The sequence below is a fragment of the Gavia stellata genome, chromosome 8 (genome assembly GCF_030936135.1).
Source record: "Gavia stellata isolate bGavSte3 chromosome 8, bGavSte3.hap2, whole genome shotgun sequence".
NCBI lineage: Eukaryota > Metazoa > Chordata > Aves > Gaviiformes > Gaviidae > Gavia > Gavia stellata.
Window position 1 is genome coordinate 40,978,679 of NC_082601.1, and position 22,017 is coordinate 41,000,695.

The 22,017-nt window shown below is 40.0% G+C and overlaps 1 protein-coding gene across 1 annotated transcript in view; it reads left to right on the plus strand.

Moving 5' to 3' along the window:
• UBE2F (ubiquitin conjugating enzyme E2 F (putative)) overlaps positions 1-22,017 on the plus strand; it is an 88,758-nt gene that overhangs the window by 12,180 nt on the left and 54,561 nt on the right. The window contains exons 3-6 of the mRNA XM_059820447.1: positions 953-982; positions 3,557-3,622; positions 11,341-11,408; positions 20,783-20,853. Of these exons, the coding sequence (XP_059676430.1) occupies positions 953-982; positions 3,557-3,622; positions 11,341-11,408; positions 20,783-20,853 (235 nt within the window). The remainder of the gene's footprint in view (positions 1-952; positions 983-3,556; positions 3,623-11,340; positions 11,409-20,782; positions 20,854-22,017) is intronic.

The following is a 22,017-nucleotide window of genomic DNA, read 5'->3' on the forward strand; positions in this document are numbered from 1 at the left end:
CCATCCTAAGAGCTGTGCAGCTGAATCTGTTTACTTCCTTTCTTTTTTAAGTTTTATGCATGGGAATTATAATAATTAAAAAGAAATTTTAATTGAACAGGAGTGCATATCTATAGCAAACGATGCTCCCAGGGGAAATATCCAACAGGAGCAAAAAATTTTAACATTGAGTTTTCTCAACAGTGCAGAGGTTTGGGGGGGACTTGTGCAATGGATGCAGTTGTTTTTATCACCGGCTGGTGCATGTTGCTGTGCCAGGAGCTTGAAGTGAAGGTTTGTCTTTCTCTGTTCTTTCAGTGCTCCTAATGCTGGTTTCTGCAGGCGGGACCACATCTAGTATGACAGTGCCCTGGAGTTAGGGTTTCAGTAGCTGCTTCCAAATGTGCAGTGCCTGGTATCGTGCTCGGAAGCTTCTCCACGAGAGCAGTGTGTATAACCTGAGGCAGTCCGTAGCTGATGGTGGAAGAGCATTAGCAGTTAGGTGCTGGAGACTGGTGATGCTTATGCAGGCTGTGAACCTCCTGTGCTTGTTTTTATTACTGCACTGGCATTCCGATTCTTGAAGTTTTTCTTGCTCTTGTGCCTTGCAGGCTGTGGGGTTATGGCTTTCCGTATTTTAGTGCCTTCTGTTGACAAGTTTGGAGCTTTGGATAATGCCACCTTTTGAAATGCCAGCGCTGTTTTAGAAGCCCTGGCACTTCAGTCTTGGCAGAGCTGAACCTCCTAATCACAGTAGGATACGTTTGCATTGTCTGTAGGGCAGCTGAGTGTTTTTAGTAATGAATTGTGTGGCTTAAAAGAAAAATTTCAAGGTAAACCTCCAGTGCAGCTTAATTATATTTTTAAGTGAAATTTGATTTACAGGGTGGTTTAAATTAGATCTGCCAATTTGGACTTCAAGAATGGCTTTATGCTTGTATAAATAACGGTATTTTTTTTTTTCTTTCAACAGAGGTTGCAGAACTTGAAGCTAATTTACCTTGTAAGTATAGCATTTAATGGCATGCATTTTAAAGGGGAAAGGACAGCAGAACTGAATGTTGTGACTGAAGTATGAATGCTAATGGTATTTTTTAACTCTAGGGAAAGCTGTGCAAAAGTCCTGCCACCTGGGCTTGAACAGGTTTTCTTTGTTGCTCCCTCTTAAGGGGTTGTGGAGAGTTGGATCCCTTATTAGTGTCCTTTGGAAGCAGTATTGATTATTTGTTTCTAGAATTTGATTGGCAGTGGAGTGGGAGCTTCCCTCATAAAACACCCAAAAGGTTCTTGGAACTGAAGAGTGCATTTACTGCCTCACTCCTATTTTTTCCTTCATTTTTTCATTTTCAAAACAGGAGGTACTCTTTTAGGGGCAGAGCAAATAGCTCAGTTCTCAGGAAACATATTAAGTCAACCTAGTGCTTTTTCACTTCATGTGCAAGCTGTAAGCTGATGTGTTTATTAATAGTGAAAAATAGTTTCATGAAAAACAGTTTTTTAAAAAAAGTGATCCATATTCCTTAAAAAAAAAAAGGCAAGATAATGTGGTTTTAGCCTTGGAACCTTACTTGTAATGTACGTTATGCTAAAAGCTGAAAATATTAATGGCCGCTTTAAAATAGGCTTTTAAGAGCACAGGATAAATGGCTCGTTGCTTGTAAAGCTGAGGATAGATAGTTAAAAATCAAATATATGTTTTCTGCTCCTTGGCTTTAGAAAGCCTAGCTCTGTAATGGACAGCAAAACACAAAGCCCTTTTATAAAGGGGAGTAAAGTTCCTAGTGCTCTGTGTTTGTTGCTAAGGGTGGTTGTTGACAGTGAAGCTGAGTTGTTGTGGAGCTCCTTTTTCCTTCAAGCGTTGACCAGAACAGCATCATTCTGCCATGAGTTCTTGGAATACAGTCAAGCACAACAAGTTATTGCCTAGTAAGCTCAGAGGTATGTTCAGAGCCCACCGCTTGCTCCACATAACTTCCTGTGGTGCACATTCCTGTTTTGGAGTAATCCAAGATGTTTTCCCTGCAGGGAAAGAGGCATGAGCTGCTTGCAGCAGACCGAGGGTATACGTGCAGGTTATTACCATGCTGTGCATTCACACTGTCTTGCCCATATGCTTGTCTTGCAAAGAAAAGCAGTGAATACTCTCTCTGATTATGTTGGCAGGTAGTTCGTGATGTTTCTAGCCTTTCCCCATGTAAGGGAAGCTTTGACCATATTTTTTTTCTCTCCAGGTTAAACTTCTGACTGTTGGTTCTGATGAGCGTCTTCTACTTGCTAATGATTCTAAATCCGCATCAATGCTCAGATCTCAAAAACCAGGCTTTTCAGTGTACAGACTGCCTGATGGGAGGAATTACAAGGGGGGAAAAATACAGAACAGAAGCAGCAAAAAGGGAGGGCAGGAAGAGGCATTATTTAACTCTTCCTTTCTGTATGCTCTTCTTTCTTAAAGGCAATTACAGAGATTTGACACAGAGTAATTTTAACTTCTGTTAAACTTTTTTGTGTAGACTCTTCTATAGGATAATGAACACCTGAGAAATGTGTATCAGAGTTTGTAGTTACTACAATGCGAATGTATTACTAGAGTTTGTGTACAGATCTAGTTATTTTTTCAGGCAAATAGGGTCTATATCTCCAATGCTATTTATCTCCTTAATATAGAAAAAGAACAGCCAGCTTAGTGGATTAATAAGCTAAAGGCTGCATATGGATAATACGGATAATAATCTATCCATGGATATACACATCTCCTAGGGCCAGCTTGACAGCTTGTCTCTGCCATAGTCAAGAAAGGCCAGTTTTGTGCATGGGAAGGCAACTTTGTGTCATCAAATGCGAACAAAGGGCTGTTGTGCTGTGAACTTGCATTTATTGAACTGAAACCACTGACTAGTTTAATCAGATTGATGTTTTATCCTTTTTTCACACTTGTTCTTCATTCTCACTATTCTCCCTAAATTCATTTAGTCTGAGAATAAAAACATAGTGTTTGGTTTGTAATGATGCTCCATAACCCTTGCTGTTAATGTGCGTAATTGGGTACGCAGAAGAAACTTATTCAGTACGATGGCTGAACAGAGACTTCACTGGCTTTTGGATAAGGCTTTCAGTAAAGCTTGTCTCTCATACCTTACTGGTATAAATAATACTTTGTTAGCGTAGGGCTGTGGTGGCATGACTTCTTGCAGACTGCGGTGTATCATCAAATATGAAGATACGCACGTTACCATTAAAGAACTTTTAAGGAAGAGATGCTCATTATGTATGCTGTCATCTTAACATGTAGCTAGTATATATACAGAAGACCAAATCCTTTGGTATTTTAAGGTCTTTGACAGTGTGGTTTACTGAAGGGAAATAAGCTTCCTCACAGCTCAAAGAAATGAAGTTCCATTACTGCAGGTGATCCGTAACTGTGTAGGGAAGAGGAGCTTAGAGACAAGGTATAGGAGGAAATCGCTTGACTGGAAGGATTAATCAGGGAGTGAATTTGGAGGATATGAAAGATGGTATACTTGCTTTTCCAACAGTGGAAAAACAATTGTCTGATGTAAATTATTCTTTTGCTTCACAGGTACATGTAAAGTGAATTTTCCTGACCCAAACAAGCTTCATTACTTTCAACTAACTGTAATCCCAGGTAATTTTTTTAAACATGTTACTTTTGTTTCTGTGTGTGTTGGTGTTTAGGAAATGTAATTCCTAGAGTTTGCTCAAGAATCCAGTAAACTTTCTAGTCAAAGAAAGGCTGGCTGTAATACAGTGATGATTTTATAGAGGCGATGGAGAAATTGGGCTGGATTTTGAGAACTTGATTCCAATAAAAAGGCCATCAAAATTGAGCAGGTTTAGGAAGCATTCAGGTCTTGTTTGCTCACTTTGATTGAAAACATTTTTTTTTCCTCTCAGACGATTTCAAACCACCTTGTTTTATTTGCTAAGAAAAATCTTGGACTGCGTCTAGAGAAATTACTTTGTTACAGTCCTGTTGCATCTTTATTCTTTTCTGCTGATTGCTTGAGTCTGCAGAGTTGAAAAGGTAGATGACAGATGTAACACTATGGAAAACTTCAAATTATGTGTGTCTGAAGATGCTTAACAAGTAGGTGTCTCTTAGTCTTGGAATATTCAAGTGGGCGGAAATTAGATCTTTTAATAAAACTAAATGTAAATATACTGTGAAGCTTCTGCTGGCATACTGTTCAATGAAAACAAAACCTCAGGACCACATTTTCGGAATTTATCATTTCCACGTAAGTTTCTTAATAGCCATCTGAAATTGCAGGCATTGCCTACACGGCTGTCCATTTTCGAATAGAAAGTTGTGTTTGTGTTTTATGGATGAATTTGCATGGAAGATTATTTAGATTTTGTATGCACTTCTTATTTTTGCTGTGTGTTACCTTTGAGACTCTGTGCAACTATTTAAATGAGAACACTGATGTGTTCAGTACACTGAATTGTTTGAGTTAGATGTGCTGAGATCAGGATCTCCCTGCCAACTAATTCTTGTAGATTAACATTTTCTGTAGACGATTATTGACAACTGAATTCGCATGCAGTGTGGCAGTCATCCTGATGTCTTACCTATACAAATAATGGTTGACGCTTAACAGGGTGGTAGGAGTTTTTCTGATAATCCAGTATCTTGAAGTCAAATGGGCACTAGATGTCACTGTGGCTGCTCATTAGCCAAAATTAACTAGTGCTTCCTCGGCAGTAGAAATCTTGGGTGGTCTTTGTTAACGTGTCCATTCACGTGACTCCTTTTTGTGATGGAAAAATGAGTAAGACTGTCCTAGTCAGTGTAATCAAAAATAAATGCAAGTGCTGTTACAGAACTTTCAACCTCTCATTCTGTGTAGGGGAGATGTATTCATGTTTACTTGGTGAGTGTTAGTCTGCTTGAACCAAACATCCTTCTGTTTGTATGATGCTGCTTTATTATATTTCGGGAATGAGTTGACTTTACAAGATCATCACCATGTGAGTTAGGGATGTCTTGAATATGAAGCAATGATAGCTTCTTCATACTAATTCTAAGGTGTCTAAATACTTAGTTATTTTTTTTGTCCATTAACTGCTGTGCGGCAAGATGTTGCAGTCAGAAGACAGTCATCGAGTGCAAAGCATGGTTTTTGTGCTAGCTTCGTTGCTGACATAATCTTGAGAATGAGATGATCTTAATTAACATTATGTTACTCTAAATTTAGCTGCACAGCTGAAGTCTCTGCAATAGCAGTCTGACCGAAGTAAACATCTATTTTCAGCTGCGCATAATTCAGGTACAGAATCTTGTGATCAGCTACAGCATAGCACAACTCGCTAAAGGCAGAACATAACATGTACCAAGAAAATCTTTGTAGCTTTCTGATTCCCCTCATTATTGAGGTTTTGCTTTAGAGTATGCTAGTTTTCTGTGGAATAGCAGAGAGGCAGCTAAGTGGCTGTCACAGGATTTTTCTGGCTCAAATGGGCCAAACTCTTTGCTTGAGGCAACTATTTTTGCGGTGTCTCTACAATGTTGCATGAATCTTGACAGTCCAGAGTAAGAACCAGTTTTCCTCCTTCTGCCAGCAACTGTTTCTTGCATTGAGGAGCTGAGTTACTTCTAGAAATCCTGCTTATACATCTGGCTTTTCAGGGAGCGCTTTGCAAATATCTCTGCAGCTTTCCAATCATGGAACAAGAGCTGGGCTCAGCGCAGCTGCGGATGCCAGGGAATATCTAATGCCACCTTGCCTTTCCCACTGTTAGGACCTATATAGTAAGGGTGTGTAAGCCAGGGCTGGTAGTCTGCACAGAGAGTAGGTTCCTGCTGGCTCATTTCTTCTCCAGTTATTTGCGGTTACAGAGATTGCATCCTTCTATGACAGATCTGTTACAGGGGTGCTGATTATTTTATATTCATATTTTATGCTTAAGTTCTCTTATATTCTGATTAACATTAGAGCGTGAATTCTGTAACCACATTTTGTAAGGACTCTTACACCAACCAAGACAACTTCTGCCAGTAGCCGGCTGTCAGGGTACCATGAAGTTACTGGCTGAATGTGTTTTTTAACACTGAAACGCCTTTTGCAGTCAACCTTCTAGCCTTATGTTAATGACAAAGCTTGTTCTTGAGTGCTTTGTTTTATGCAGTCATTTCGAATGTGGCTGGTCTTGAAAGGACAGTGAAAGAAGCTTCTTCAGGTTCTCACAAAAAGACTGATTTGAAAAAGAAAATAAACTTTACCACCAAGCAGAAATACTTTCAGCTCCCTTGCTCTGCAATTCTCATAATAACCTTTCTTAGTAAGTATTTAATGTCACAAAATTATCCTGGTGACAGTGAGTTTTAAATTAAAATGAATTTGTAGAAAATCTTGATGAGGGTGGCTGTGTATTTCACATGAAGTTACTTGTCCTCAAGAACTTACACAGCTTTCTGCAGTGTACCATGAGTGGATGTACACACGCTAGAAAATGGGTAAGACTTAGATTTTACTGCTGCAATGGACAAACTGTGTGTTCCCGAGGCAGATACTGCTGCCTTTCTCTGCTGTCTGAAGCTTCTTTTTCCTTTTGTCATCTGAAACAATCGTTCCGTCGTTGAAAAATGCCCTTATGCCACCACTTGCCTCTGTTCTTATTTTTGTGCCAGTATCTTATTGGATCGAAAGCTAGAAAAAAATAAGGAGATAGATGCTTATAACGTGGGCAGAGTCCTGCCTGCTGCACTGATATTTGGAGCACAAAATTGGAAGCTGAGGCTAAAACATGGTAATGACCTGGAAAAAAAAGAAGGTGAATTTAGGTAGCTTGCACATGAAGAAAACTAGAGGAATATGTAGAGTTAATGCAGTTTTCCTGCAGTTTCCAGACAGTTAGGGTAGTTTGGGGTTAATGTGATTATTTGGGACTCCCGTTCTTCAGGGAATTAATAAAGAGCCTGTGTTCAGTTTTGCATGCCATAAAATGACAAATGTCAGTGAGCATGGCTGAGCATTTCAACTGTGCTGGTTCAAGGAGCTACTATCAAAAGGACATCCTTTGTTGCCTGTCCTAATTATCTTGCATTTTCTTTCAAAGTGATAAAGTAGTGTAGTTTAGTATTTTCACAGTACTTGTAGCCATCAAAACACCTTACAAATGCAAACTAAGATTAGAGTCAGGTTGTTGAGAGTGAAACTCGAGACTGAAGTGGGAGGGATGCTTGCTCTATTAATACAGCTTGAAGACATAAATTTAAGCAGTAGGAGGAAAACTGGAGCTCAGACATACTCCCTTTTCACAAAAGTCTCGTCAGTGGCCAACTTCCTAAGTTATGTGCTAAAGCTATTTTATTTGACTGCTTTATTTATAGCTCTTTCCTCACTATTAACTTTGCCAGAACTTCAGTTTTTCCCACCGCTGTTCCATGCCTAAAAAATTGAGGGTCTTTGTCCTAGTCTGTATGGGTGTTGTGGGACGCAGGGAAGGAAAAACTACCCTGTGGGAGAACCTATTTACTTGCTTGAGATGCTGTAAGATGACTTCATTGTGAAGGCTTATCTTGTTAATGCATTGCAAGATTTCTGGCTGGGTACTGAGGCCCTCCAGAGATACAAATTTTTAATATGCATTTGAGTGTTTGATAATGAGTAACAGCTTTATTGTTGTTTAGTGAAAAGATTTACAAACATACAGGGAGAATTGTAAAAAAAGGGGGAGGAGAGATGCTTTACTCTTCTGATTTGGTAAATATGTCCTTGCTTATTTTATAACAGAGCCAGAAGGGCACCCAGTGCATTTTGTGGTTAGTGCTAGCATGGACTGATGCCAAGGTAAACATGAAACATAAAATGAGAAGTTGTAATGCAAGACAGTGATGAGTATTGATTTGTCTTTGAGGGAGACTCAGTCATGTAAGTATGTGGAAGTGACCTGCAGTGTGAGGTACAATGTCTAAAGTGCTCCAAGTCTTCCAGAGGTTTCTCAGCCTTACGAAGAATGCAGAAAAACAAAAAAAAGAAAACAGAAGTAATACATGAGGAATCTCTTACGGCCTGTGGAGGTGTTCATATGCGGTTAGAAAGTGCTTGAGCTAATCGACAGTGTTTTTGCAGAGAAAAAGGGGTGTTCTTTCACCGTCTGGTCCTGCTACTTCTCTTCTGCTGACACTGGTGATAATTTAACCCCTCTGCACACCAGTTCATCTCAGTAATCCTGCAGGAAACTCTGCACTCTTTCTGCCATGATGGTTTTATGCAATGAGAAGGGGCTTGCTCCCTTCAGCTGAGCTCGCCTTGTCTGCATGTGGACACTGGGAGTTTCTGCTGTGGCTGGGTGGAAGCGGAGCTGTCCTGAGCTAGGTCTGCGTGGCGAGGAAGAGCAGAGAAAGCGAAGAACAACTGTTCAGCTTCTGCCCCCCCATCCCGTGCATCTCTTGAGCAATGTCAGAGTGATGTTGCTGTCTGTGCTTGGAGTTGAGGGCCTGCCTTAATGTTCCTGCATGGTGCAGAGGCTGTGGGCTTGGTATTTTCAGTATGCAAAGAAATGTGGAGCATGGTTTTTCTCTTGCTGCTTGACTGGCAGGAATCTGACAGTGTTTTGGCAAGCTCTCCTCCCTTGGAGCCATTCTTGAATGTTTCTTTTGGACAATTGTATTACAGTGAGGATTCATTAAATCTGAGGATTTTCTTTGACATAAGGCACATGTAGGTATATCCATCAACAGGCATCTATTTCACATTAGCAGGGGTGGAATATGAAGAGCTGCTGCGCATTTCGCTCCAAGTCCCCGAAATCAAGGAACTATTGAATTTAAGCCAAGGAAGATAACTTTCTGCTGCTGGACTTCCTGAGCAACCTTAACAGCATTGGCGTTTCTCCTTTACCTTGTTGTACTGGCAGCAGGCTTCTCCCTGCGCAAACACACGTGGGCATTTCATGTGATCTTTTTATATTGGGAAGGGATAGCTTGATAAGTGCTTGTGAGCAAGAGGGCAGTGGGGAGGCCATGGAAGGCTTTGAGGTACGTGCCTTGCACTATAACAAACACTGAATTCCTGTATGGTGTTGCTTGTTTGTTTTAGTACGATCGCTGAAAGACCTGAGATGATTTTGACTGCGGTTTTTACAAGGAACGGCATCATGCTTGGAAATAGCGAGGATTCCTGACACTTGGTTAAAAAGCTATTATAATGTGCTAGATGGTGGATAAAGTGCAGTTAGCTGTGTCCCGTGGGGTAACTTGGTTGCGCTTGAGTTGCTTGAACTCCCAGGGGGATATTGGACCATTTTCCTAACCATTCCTTCCTGGAACAGTCAGAGTCTTGCTTTGAGTGTTTTGTGCATTTGACAGGGAGCAGTTTCATCAAAGGGATGTTGGTATAACTCACCTTTTACATCTCATTCTTTAGAAATGGCTTGCTTTACTGATTGTTATCTCAGTATATTTGAAAACAAAAGATAAATGCTTTTATCTTGCCTTTTTTCCATAAAAATCAGTGCATGTGCATTTACTTTCTGGTAAAGCGTAGCATGCCTGAGAAGACTGCTTAATAAATCAAACACACTTCAAAATTGAATTGGAGTGGAAATGGAGAGTGTATTTGAAAAGCATATGTTCTGGACAGGTTATTAAAGTGAGAGTTGCACTGGCTGAGGCTTGCAGCTTTGCGTTGCACAGTTCAGTGTGGAGGCAGCTGTAAACATTACTGTGTGGGGTGGGGAAGACCAGCCGTGTTCTGTTTTCATACTCTGTGCCTATACTGCTGTTGCGGTCCAAAATTTCTGATGATGTTCACGTGCTGAACCTGTCAGTGGTCTACACAGCTCCTGGGAGAAGCCGGACCATGATGTACTTCCCAGCAACTCTTCCGCTGTTCTGCAGGCACAGGTCTTTTGGAGTGGCATGCTGGGTGTAGCATGCAGTTGAGTCTCATCTTCGGCAGCATCAGCTTTTACTGGCTCTCTTCCCTCTACAACTGAGGGTTTGTGTTATTTAACAGGGTGATGTCCTCTGCTTTTCAGTAAGTCAGTTGATAAGAGATTGCAAAGAGGAGGAGGGTAGGAGCTGACTGCGCTCTTGTGATTATGGCAATTACAGTGTGGAATCTGCAGGCTTGTGCTGACAGTGGTGAGATTGTGGCGTGGAGTGAAACCTGAGCGAGTGGATGTGATGCATTGGTTGGTAGGAGAAAATAGAAGGTCATGCTAGATCTGTATAGGGACTGGGAAGGCAGCAGGACCAGAAGACAGCATCCTGAAAGATGATTTTGATGACCTGTAGTAGAGGAGCTAGTTTTTTGTGGTTTGAAACAAGCTAGATAATAAGAAAACGCCTCTCAATCTTTCTGTAAACTATGGATTGCTTCACAGAACTTTCCTTTGCAATGTTGGTTTAAAAAACATTAAAAAATACTGTCATACAGTGATAACCAGCCTTCCTGACCTTCCAGCCTTCACTGTGGCTGTACCGTGTGATCCAGACAGCTAGAGTGCTCGAAGTAGTTTGAGTCTGAGCATTCCCCAGGTGTCCCAAACCCCCAGTGTGGTCTGGGTATCTGTCTGTTTGCCTTTCTTAATGAAAAAACGGAATAATGGCAGTGCCAGACAGACACATTTCAGATCACTTGCAAGCATTTCAGCTTCCAAGCACAGCCATCTCAAGAGTTGCAGGCTGACTATTATCCTATTATATTATCTCTGGTTAAATACAACTAGATATTTTCAGATTTAATATTTTAAAATTTAGCTATTTTTATAATTCAGTATTGAGTCTGAGGTTGACAGAGAGGCAGGCAGATTTTCCTAGCTGATACATCATTCTAAGATAATTACAATAAAAGAGCTAACTTGCTCTTTTATTGTAGTACACTCTGAAGCATGCTCTTGCACACCATTATTCCTACTGCTCGCAATATGTGATTGCTCGCACAAGTCTGGGAAGATGTGCTAAATCCTGGAGCAGGATTTAGTATGCATTAGCAAGTGAAGTATGTATCCAGCTCATTCCAAGGGTCAGTGTTGTGGTACTGCATGCCATATGGCTGATGTGTGGCAGAATTTTGTTCCTACAGACATGAAAGTTCAATCAAAGGTTCCTCTAGCTTGGTAGTGCCTGGTGCTCTGATCAGGAAGGTGTTTTCCCTAGGGTCACTCTGGGACAATTGACTCTTCTGACTTAAATCAATTTCTGCTGTAAAGGTTTTGGGACTCAGGGAAGACACTACATTCACACTCTCTTTGGACTAGGACACAGCTAGTGTTAGGGTGTAACTAGGTTAAGTATTTGATGATAACAGATAACAGTAATGACAGATATTTTGTATTACAGGGCATACGTTACTTTCTCTTATTTAACTATTTTTGTTGTTTTTTCTTTGCTAGATGAGGGCTATTACCAAGGTGGAAAGTTTCAGTTTGAAATTGAAGTTCCTGATGCCTACAATATGGTGGTGAGTATTTGTCATTAATCGAGTAGTTGTCACTTTAGATTTCCTTTCCAGCTAATAGGGCTTCAGAGGGAACTTGGCATTGAGACTAAGAAAGGATCTTCTGTCTGTTATAAAAGTGTCATGGGATTGTAGAAAAATCTTGGTTGCCTGGAATTTTTGGAGGTCATCTAAACTCCTGCTCAAATCTGGGGTAGTGTTGAAGTCGGATTTGGTCGCTCAAGGCCCGGAACAGTTGGCATTTCAAAATCTCTTAGGATGGAGATTCCACTGCCTCTCTGGGCCTCTGTTCCAATGTTGTGTGTCCATTACCTTTGTTGTGAATTTTCTTCCTATATTGGGTCAGAATTTCCCTTTTTGCAGCTTGTCTGTTGCCATCTTGCTTTATTACTGTGTACATCTAAGAAGAGCCTGACTCCATCTCCTCTGTACTGTCCCATTAGGTAGCTGTAGACAGCAATAGGGTCCCCACCTTCAGCATTCTCTTCTCCAGGCTGAACAAATCCAGGTCCCTCAACCCTCCTTGTACTGCGTGTGCTCTGGTCTCATCACCATCTCGGTGGCTGTCTGCTGGGCTCACTCCAGTTTGTCAATGTATCTGGTACTGGGGAGTTCAAAATGGGAGAAAATATTCCAGATGCAGTGTCATGAGTCTCAGGGAGTGGGAATAATAATTTTTCTGGCTATTCTTTTGCAGTCCAGTGTTTGTAACCAAACAGCCTTGAAGCTTTTATTGCCTTCATGATATTATTCCTTAAAGAAAAAATAAGTATTTGCAACTGTCTGGCAGAGGCTGCTCAGAAGCGCAGATGGGTCAGACCTGAGAGTCTTCCTTCTGGCTGAGGTTCCACTCTCATCTGTTCTCTCCTGTTAATCATTCTTGAGACCTGCACTTAATGATTATTCTCACAAAAAATGATAAATCTAACAGAAAGAATTAAATAGATGAACAGAAAGGAAAAGTTTTTGGCTTTTTGTTTCTCTGGGGCCTTCAAACTCATGCTTATAGTTCTGGTATTGGACTTAGGTGCTTAATCCCTTCTGAGAGCATGTAGTGGAGGATGTGGAAAGCACAGATGTGGTGACAAATGGCCTCCATAAGCGTGCTTTGCCAGTTCTACTGGTTGTCTCCCAGGCTGTTTAGTTAAGTATCTTTAAAAAAATAACAATTTCAATGGTTATTAAGCAAACAGCTTTCCAGATGACCTACAAATGATTTGCAGTGTCTTATTGTAGATAAACAGAAAGCTCCAGACAACGTGGCTTTTTCAAGCATAAGGAATTCTGGTATTATTGTACTTTTACTAAAATTGGAGAACCTTGCAAGGGAGGGGAGATGCAATTACAATAAAAATAACTTCAGACATTGTTTTCAGAGTTTAGCTGTCAAAAGAACAAGATTGACTCCAAAAACGGAAAACAATTGGGGCACATGTCTGGTTCTCAGCAATTACACCTGCCATTCCATGTTCTGATAGTTTGATATGTAAGGAAGCTAGAATCATTTGAGAATTTGAGTTGCAATGTTTACATTTAGGTATATGAATTGCAGGAAGAAGGAAACCTCTTATTTTTTTTTTTTTTTCAGTTTGAACAGTTTTGATAATTTTGCTTGCTTTTGTAACTTTTTTTCAAATGCTGCTTTCAGTTTTCTTACTTTTGGTGTTGATAGTTCAGAGCTTTTCTTTCAGGGAGGCTGAAGAATGTATAGGGGAGGATACTAGAGAAATATGTCCAGGAAGACCTTTGGCTTTTGTGTTCAGATGCAGCAAGCCTAAATTCAGCATCATATGTATGCAGTAGTTGTAGTCACAGTGTTGTTTATCTACACGTACGAAGGAGGTGTGGTGATCTGGAATGTAATAGCTTGAATTCCCAGACTGAGCCTGGATGGCACATTAACACTGCTAGTAGAGTAGAAAGGTTGTGTTTCTGAAAGCGGAGTTCACATTCCAGAAGATGCTTTCACAAGTTTCCTATATTCCTTTATTTATAGTCTATGAATACACGGGACAGGCACTATATCTTATAAAAAGGTCATGCTTGTAGAGGACCGTAGCACTTCTAAAAGAGCTTTGAATTCTCCTCCTCCTTTTTTTGATAGTTGTGCTCTGCTTTCATAGTAATGTCATTCAAGGATTATCTGCTCAAGCTCTCTTTTTAAGATCCCCTTAACCTCAGCAAAGAATTTAATACTGTAATACAGGCCACTCTTACTAGCTTGTGTAAGGTTATGCACACACTATAAAGACAAAGGTGGTCGTTTCAGGTTGACTACATCCTTGTTCTAACTTGAATAAATTGTGCCGTTGCATACCTGAGAAACATGGCCTTCAGTATAAAGGGGGAAACCCTGTCATGTTCTCTACTGTCTAATTTTTAGTCATCTTCAGTAATAGCAGTTTAACTACTGTGGCAATGCTGGGCACAGGGGAACGTACAAAATATATACTCATTTTAATTGCTTAAATTTTGTGTTTAAGACATTCACCTAAACAACACTGCCGCAGGAAAGGATTTGCTATGTGTTAACAGGAGAGCTGAATGTTAATTCTGATCTGGGTTTTTCTGATTCTCAATTGCTATAATTAAAAAATCTTCTGGTTTGTAATGGTTCCCTGCTCAGCACTGGCAGAAAATCTACAGCAAATGTTAATTAGATATTTTTAAATTTGGAGCACCTCTCATTCAATACAAAAGTAAAAAGTTTGCCTTTGTGTAATTTAGAAAAAACCGCAGTAGGTTGAATGTTGGATTGTGGTCAGGTTATTAATGAAAATGTGTATGTTCACAAATATTGAGGTAATTATGCTGAGGCCATGGTTTGTTTTCTGCCAGGTGGAATAGTACTGAAACAAGTGATAGCAGTGTTTTTAATAGAGCTCTTTGGACCTGCCAGTGCTCTTTTAGCCCATAAGCAAGGTTAGGATATCGCATATCTGCATCAAGCTCCTTGCAGTAGTGCTGAACATGTTTGTGTTGGGAGTAAAAATACCAGACAAGACTGGCAAGTCATTATAGCCAGATGCAGAGCCTGTATCCATTTTCTAGCTAATCTTTTTAGCCTGCAGAAAAAAAGAACATCTGTTTTTATAAAGCTACAAAATGCATAATTTATAGTTTAGTTTCTGTAATGGCAATCTTTAATTTCTATAGCATGCTGTTGCCAAAATCCTGCATGTTTGTTGCTCCTCTGGGGAATTCTTTTTTTTGCTGTTCATTCCTCATAAGCAAGCATTCAGCTTCTGCAGAGGGAAAAGAAGCGGATGGGTAGAATGGTGGCGTAGTGGAAGAGTATAAGAATATATAATTAAAGAGGGAAAACTTGGAAGGCTTTGTGTTGTGGACTGCAGCCATGGCATACTGCTCTGTTCAGGGAGTAAAGCACTGGAGGCTGACTTGGAAACTAGTGGGTTTGTGAATACAGAGAAGTAACATATCCTCGTGCTTTAGGTGTGAGTGACTAGGATGTACACCAATGTTTGGTACCTGGGCTATAAATTTCCCTAGTGCAAAGATTCAAGAGCCTAAAATGTGGGAGGGATGCTTTGCAGCATGGATGCTTTGGAGCAAGCACTACTATGAAGTGCTGCCTCTTGCTTGTGAACAGAGCACACAGCCAGTTAGGGCTTAATCAGACTTCTGTACCATTAAGCTGCTGTACTGAGTATTAGAAAAGTTTGTTATGATTATCTGTAAAGCAATAAAATATTATAAGGTTTCTTCCACTGTACCCATAATTAAGTGAACCTATTTAAGCTGTTGGAGAGGTGGATAATTTTAGAAGCATCTGAGCTTGAACTGGAAGGGGTTCCTATTTTTAATTAGCTGTTGGAGGCACAAGGATGGTTCAGATAGATTTGCGCTCCAGTGCTGGTAGAGATTTGCATCACCCCACTCCTGCAGGCTGATGGGCTGCATTTCATTCTGCTTTACAGAAAGACTGAAGAGAGGTAAGAGAGCTCACCACGGGCTTTTCCTAAAGCAGTATGTTTCCCAAAGCGGGGAACTCTTCCAAGCACTGCAGTTGTGCATTGTCATGTTGGCTAGTTCAATGATTACGTTTTCATTGTTGCTGGTTTAATACTGTAATTGAGCAAGTATTTGTGTTGATTGTGCTGAACCAAGCAATTATCAAATGAAATAGATCACTTATGGACCACAGATATCATCAGGTCCTTCTCCTGCTCTGCGAAGGCAACACCCAAGAAGTCGCATGCCTCAGTAGGCTTTTTGAGTTGGTTCAGTTAGTACACTAATGAGCACTTGACTGCTGTTGGCTTTACGGTTTAATATTTACTCTCTCTAGTGTTCTCAGTTAAATTTCTTTCTGCCTGATTAAGGCAGACCTGGGATCTTTATCTTTTTTTCTTTTTCAGTGTTAGTGTGAAATAACTACAAAGAACTCTTGACATTTTAAGTTATTGCTCACTCTTTAAATTCCTATATTGGAAATGGGGCCAGAATGAGGAATTCTGTTCATCCTTTTTCTGTGGTGTCCGAGTGACCAGTCAGGTGATGCTTCCTTCCTGCAGCCCTAACGAAGGAAGTAGTTGGTCATACTCCCAAGGACACAGGCATATAAACATGGTCCTGAATGGAAAGGCCTCTGCTTTCCAGGGATGGTAGGAGTAAAAAAAAAAAATCCTGAAAGGAGTACTTCATTCCATACATGCCCCAAAAATGTCTTCCAAAAGGAATTTGTGCACCTTGGATCTGTTCCTTCTGTAAGCGTCTGGTTCAGGCTGGCTGCTTTTTGGAGCCTTGAGAAAACCTGGCATTGTGTCTGCAGAATCCTCTGCTCAGATCCAATCTCTTTCACACCCAAGACGTTCTTGATGATTTTTTTTTTAATAGCACTGTTTTAGGTGAATGCTATAGATGGAACGAAGTAGGCTTGAACTTTTGATGTTTTCTGGACTCAAATGTAGTTCCTCCTGTAAGTACTGTCCACGTTCTGAGTACAAAAAGAAGAAGAAAAAAAATTCATCCTCTTATGAATTAGGCCTTTTTCCCTCTAAAGTTGGAGCTAATCTATGTGGGGAGATACTATAGTGAGAAAAGTAATGGTATTGATATTTAACTTTTATTTTAGGGCATTAAAAGTATTTGGGAGATTAACAATTAATTTTATCTGTTACCTGTTCTGAACTGCTTTTAAAAGTTTCAAATTTTTTTCTCAATTCTTCTGTAAAGATAACTGAAGTACTAAAAGAAATGTCAGTCTCTACTAGTATATGAGGGCTCCCTCCTGTCCCAGGCAGGGAGTGTGGGATGTACCTGCTCCACAGTTCAAAACACGTCATATTTCATGATATTTGGGAAGAAAATGGCTAATCCGTGCTTGCATATCCATACGTGCATGAAACTGTCCTTAGTACGTTGCACACTCTCCCAACGTACTGTTCTTTATATCCTTAGCAGGTGTACAGAGTGAAGGAAAGACTTCTTTAACAATGTAATATATTATTTACCAGCTAGCCTGTGGACTGTTTTCTTTGATGGTGATGGGATGTTGTGTCAGAACAGAAAGCAATTGGTACTGATACAGGTGTTGCAGAGGGATCCTGAGAAGAAAACTGGAGCAGGGTTAGTTAATTCTGTAGTGTCTCCTCCAACTGCTATGCCATTAGAAATACCAAAATCTGTTGGTAAACCTGTCACTTGGCATTTTAAAGTATTATTTTTGTTAGGAAGCAGGCTGCACATTCATGAGATTTTGTGTAAAGCAAACAGAAGCTTGTTAGCCTTTGTGCTTACAAAACCTGCAGGGAATGTTGCTGTCCATACAGACATCAGAGGAAGCTGTGAAACAGCAAGCAAAACATTTAATGGTGCACACAGCAAATGCCTTTAGTGCCAAGGGCTGCTGCCTGCCCTCTGTCTCTGCAGCATCTGTTCCCCAAGCACCTCTTTCTTGGTTGACCAGCTGCCCAGAAATAGAGGTCAGTGAGAGATGGGAGCAAATGTTCAAAAAAAATTAATCAAAAAAATCCAGTGACCGAGGGTTTAATTGATTTTTAAAAAACAAACAAACAGGCTCCCTTCTTTTCTGCCTTGAGGTGCAGCTGATGAAATAATGGGTGCTACAAGGAGTGGTGCTTTAAGGAGTGGAACCTGATTAATAGTACAGTTCTGGTTTAATGTTCACATAAAACTAAACTGTCTGCCATCGCAAGCTGAGCCACGCTTGTAGCTCCCCCAGTTCTGATGTTATCGTGTTGTCAGAGTAGACAGTCTTAGGGACTCTCCAGTTTACTGGTATTTTTGTAAACATGAGGTGCCTTCGGCGGTGGTCAAAAGCTGGAAATTTAACAGCAGAGCTGCCAATCTTTGCTGTTCTTCTGGCCAATATGTTAGTTGTGGAAACAGCAAACAATTGAAAAGGATTTGGTTCCTGAAGGATCAGATGTCACAATTAAGGGGTTTCCGTCTACCTCTTTGGTAACCCTACTTTATACAGGTCTTGGGTTGGAACCGATGAAATGGGAATTGGGCTCATGCTCCATCATGCCTCCATACAGAAATTTTGAGGCGGTGCAAGGAAGCTCGGGGGCCCAAAGTGCACACCTTGGCCAGTTCTTGTGTTGAGGCCCACTTCTACTGTAAGACAGCTCCTCTTCCACTTGCTGAGCTGGGTAATCCATCGAAAGCACAGGGCAGTGTGGCTTTGTTTTCCTCGACTCATTTCTCTGTACGATGTGCTAAGCTGTGTTTGGTGTTCAGTTTCAGCCGACCTCAAGAAGTTCTTCAGGAACTGGTAGGGGAGAGTGGCAAGAAATACCTTAGGGCTAGCTTGTAGCTCGGTCTCTGGAATATGTATTCCTGTTACTGCCTCTTTTGGGGAATTGTGTTTTGTAGAAACTATAAAGAAAAAAACTGGAGTCGTAGTTGCACAGCAGTTTACAAGAATGCTTTGGGACTATCTAGGGCCTGGAGAAAACACTTCAAATAACATTGATTCAAAATTCCTGCTAGGAACCCCATCCCTTCTCTAGGGAAAAGGTTGTGAAGTGAAAAACTACAGTTACAGGACAGATAAAATAATAACAATAATATAAAAATAATAATAATATCTGTATTAGTACACCTGTCACATTAGTGATTGGCTTGCCAAATTGATCAAGAACTGAAACTGTTAATTAAGTTCATTTATTGATTAGCACTTTATATCCAATCTCTCATTTGATGAGAATAATAGAGAGGAGAGATTATTTGCTGCTTTTGAAGTAATGAAGCAAACTTGATCCAAAGCTTGTTCTGCAAAACTGCTACCAAAACTGAAGTCAGTATATGCATAGTTCTCAAATGCTTGCAATGCTGTTTTGTACCATCTGTATATTCACCGATACGTTGAAATGGACTGAGAATCAACGTGAAAGTCAAACAATTTCCATTATCAAAACTAGTGAGAGCTCCTAAAAGATAAGTGGCTGCTTAGAAATGGAGAAGAAAATCAATCCATTAGCTGTTGTGACCCCCAGTTGAGGTTGGATCGAACTGTGTAGCTTTCAGTATCTGAGGTGAAGGATGAGTTTGAGCAATGAAATAAATGGATTTTGTAAGCTTTCTTGTGCAAAGTATTGCACGCATGACCTGGAGATGGTTGGAGATATTCAAGTGAAGCATCTCGAGGAAATCTTGTATGCATTTGTTGGTCTAAGGAAGACTCAAAGATGACTTGGGACAAGCGCAAAGGAGAAGTTTTGTCTGAAGATAAATTCCATGATAGTGCTGCAGTTGTCCCATCTATCTAACAAGGAGGGAGAAAGTAAGAGAAAGGTTTTCTCTGTCAGGAGTGGGTTTTCCTAATTTTTAGCAATGAAAAACACTTTGTTGAAAGGATGAAGGAATTCTTTTGTTTCCATGATACAAAAAATGAGACACCAATTAAGTGACTCTGTGAGGATTTGGGGATTATTTAAAAAAAAAAAAAATTTAGTTTGTATAAAGCTTACTTTTTTTCTACTCATCAATACATTCCCTGTTTGAAGGAGCATATGTTAGAAATTTACTCTTTTGTCTTGGAGTACCGGCATAGAATAAATACTGCTGCTTTCCCTTTCTTGAGAACTAGACATAATCTTTCAAAACAGTGTGAAGGTGTAATTAATGAAAAGCTGTGCTCTTAGAAAACTTCTAAGAAGAACGTTTGTTTTGAAGGTAAAAAGTTTGAGGCTGTTTTCTGCATACCACTTAAATAATGCCATGATCCAGCACTGGGGCAGTCAGTCTCCCTTGAGTTATTGGACAAACATGAAATAAGAGTGGAGAAAAGTCAACATTTACATTATAAACTGCATATTTGTTGTGGTGATAGGTGTTTCTTCTTTCAGTGCTGGACAGTTATGTTAATGGTAGCTCAGTACCATGCATATTTTCTTACCTCTTCTCCAAGGAGTCTTAATTAAAAAAAAAATTTACTAAAAAGATAATTGGGAAGTTGAGAACAAAGAGATGAGACAAAACACATCATGCCACTATGCAAAGACAGCTCTTTGAGCTATTTTGTCTCTTGATGGAAGACTTCATGGGAAGCAGCGGAGGAAAATAGCTCCACATCTATAATATGTGATTTAATTGAAGTTATGAAAGGTACTGGTCTGTGCTGATGTATTCCAGTACACTTACTATAAGATATCATCTGCTTGATTGAAAGCTGCAAATTGTAATTTGGAGAGCATGGATGGAACAACGTGCTGTTGCTAAGCTACCAGAATTTTTATGACCCACTCTTTATTTACTTCACAAAACTAGAGCAAATGAGACTGTATTTTAAGAATCTGTATTTCAAAACCCCCTATGGAATTCAGAAATCTGGTGATCTTGCCTGAAAATAAGTTTGGTGGCTTTTTATGTTAGTGTCTTAAGTTTGGATATGACGCACTTTCTTGGTGCTTCTTGTGATGCTTCCTATTCAGTTGTGAACAGGAAGGTCTGCATTTAAAAGAAGCTGTTCCTTTGATGTAGTTATTATCATTGCATCCTCTGCTGGTTTTTAACAAACCCCTGACTTGGATAAGCCTTGGGGGAAAACACTTGGTAGTTTTCCGGTTTAAAAAAACCTGAATGACATGGAATGTTTTCTTTCCCCTGAAGCAGACAGGAGAAGAGAGTAAATTTTCTTGGCTTTCTTTAAAGTTATCTTTTTCTAAGAAAAAGTCTAATACCAGCTCAGCTTTTTTAAAGAGTTGAGGGAAGCTAAAAGGGCAGAGAAAGCTGGTGTAACTTTGGTAGATTATATTATTGGTGTCTTTAACATACAAACCTAGGCTGTGAGTATCAAATACATTTGCCTTTTTCAGTTCTGTGACTTGTAACAGTGACACGGTTTTATTTTAAAGGATAACATCGTAACTTGTTTTCTCTCCTGGCAGCCTCCAAAGGTAAAATGCTTGACAAGAATCTGGCATCCGAACATTACAGAGACGGGAGAAATCTGCCTAAGGTAGCAACAGCGTTCTGTTTTTTTTAACCTTGGAGGTTTTTCTGTGTGATAAAACATTGTATATAATTTTCATGCCAGTATTTTCTTCAACAGATTCTGCAAATCAGTGGCACATGACCCTTAGGAACTTAGAAATCTACTGAAAGTATTGCTCTTGCTGCATGTTAGGGACCTTGTAGAGCCTGGCTCTTTGGGTTAAGACTTAACGTTTTGTTCTACTTATGTTGGACTTTACATTTTTACCATAAACAAACCTTAGTTGTTTTTTTCCTACCTCCATAGATGAATAGTCCTCAGGCCCTGAGAGGCCTTAAGGCTTTACTTGTTTTAATGCCTGAATGTGTTAAGTGCTTGAAAACCATTTATATTTCAAAAAGGAAAAAGTGTTCCCTAAACTTTGACAGTAACTATTATATATTTGCCATTTGTTTATTTTAACATTTAATATCCACTATAAGACACATGTGCGAGTTATAACAAAACAGAGTTGTGGGGGTTTAAGTCAAAATATGAAGCCCAAAGGTTTACTTTGGTAAAGTGAGAGGCTTATGTTGCTAGGTGGTTTTCCTTGATAGTAAATGTTTCCTCTTCAAAATCAGTTTCAGAAACTTTGTAATTTCAGTGTTTCATCATGAGTACCTGATGGTGAAATTGGCCAGAAACCAAACATAAACAGAAGTGAGAAGCATGTCTGTCATGTTTCAAGTTAATGGGATATAAAAGAAAAAACCAGGTGAAGCAGAAGAAATGAAAATAAGTGAGATTGAAAGCTGTTCTGAAAATCCAGAACAGTTGCCACCATGTGTAGCAAATTAGCACTTAAAAAAGCTAAATTTTTCCTCTAGATTTAAGTCATTTTAATGCCGTGTTCAAGGTCCTGGTGAAAATGAAGTTTTCACAGGGTAATTTGTCACACTTCTTAGGCAGGTCAGGCTCATCAGCTGATAACAGCTGAAGAGCCAATATCGGTGCTTTCAGCCACAGTGGTCTGCTCCATGCTTCTGAGAAGCTCGTATCATCAAAGGGTGATAGAAACCAGCCCCGGGAGGCTGTAGTATGTTCCTGGTGCTCAATAGTACCAGACTGCAGCAGGATTACAGGCAGTGAGGGCTGGCGTCCGTAGACTTTACCTTACTTGGGGATTGGAAGATTTAAAAGCACTGG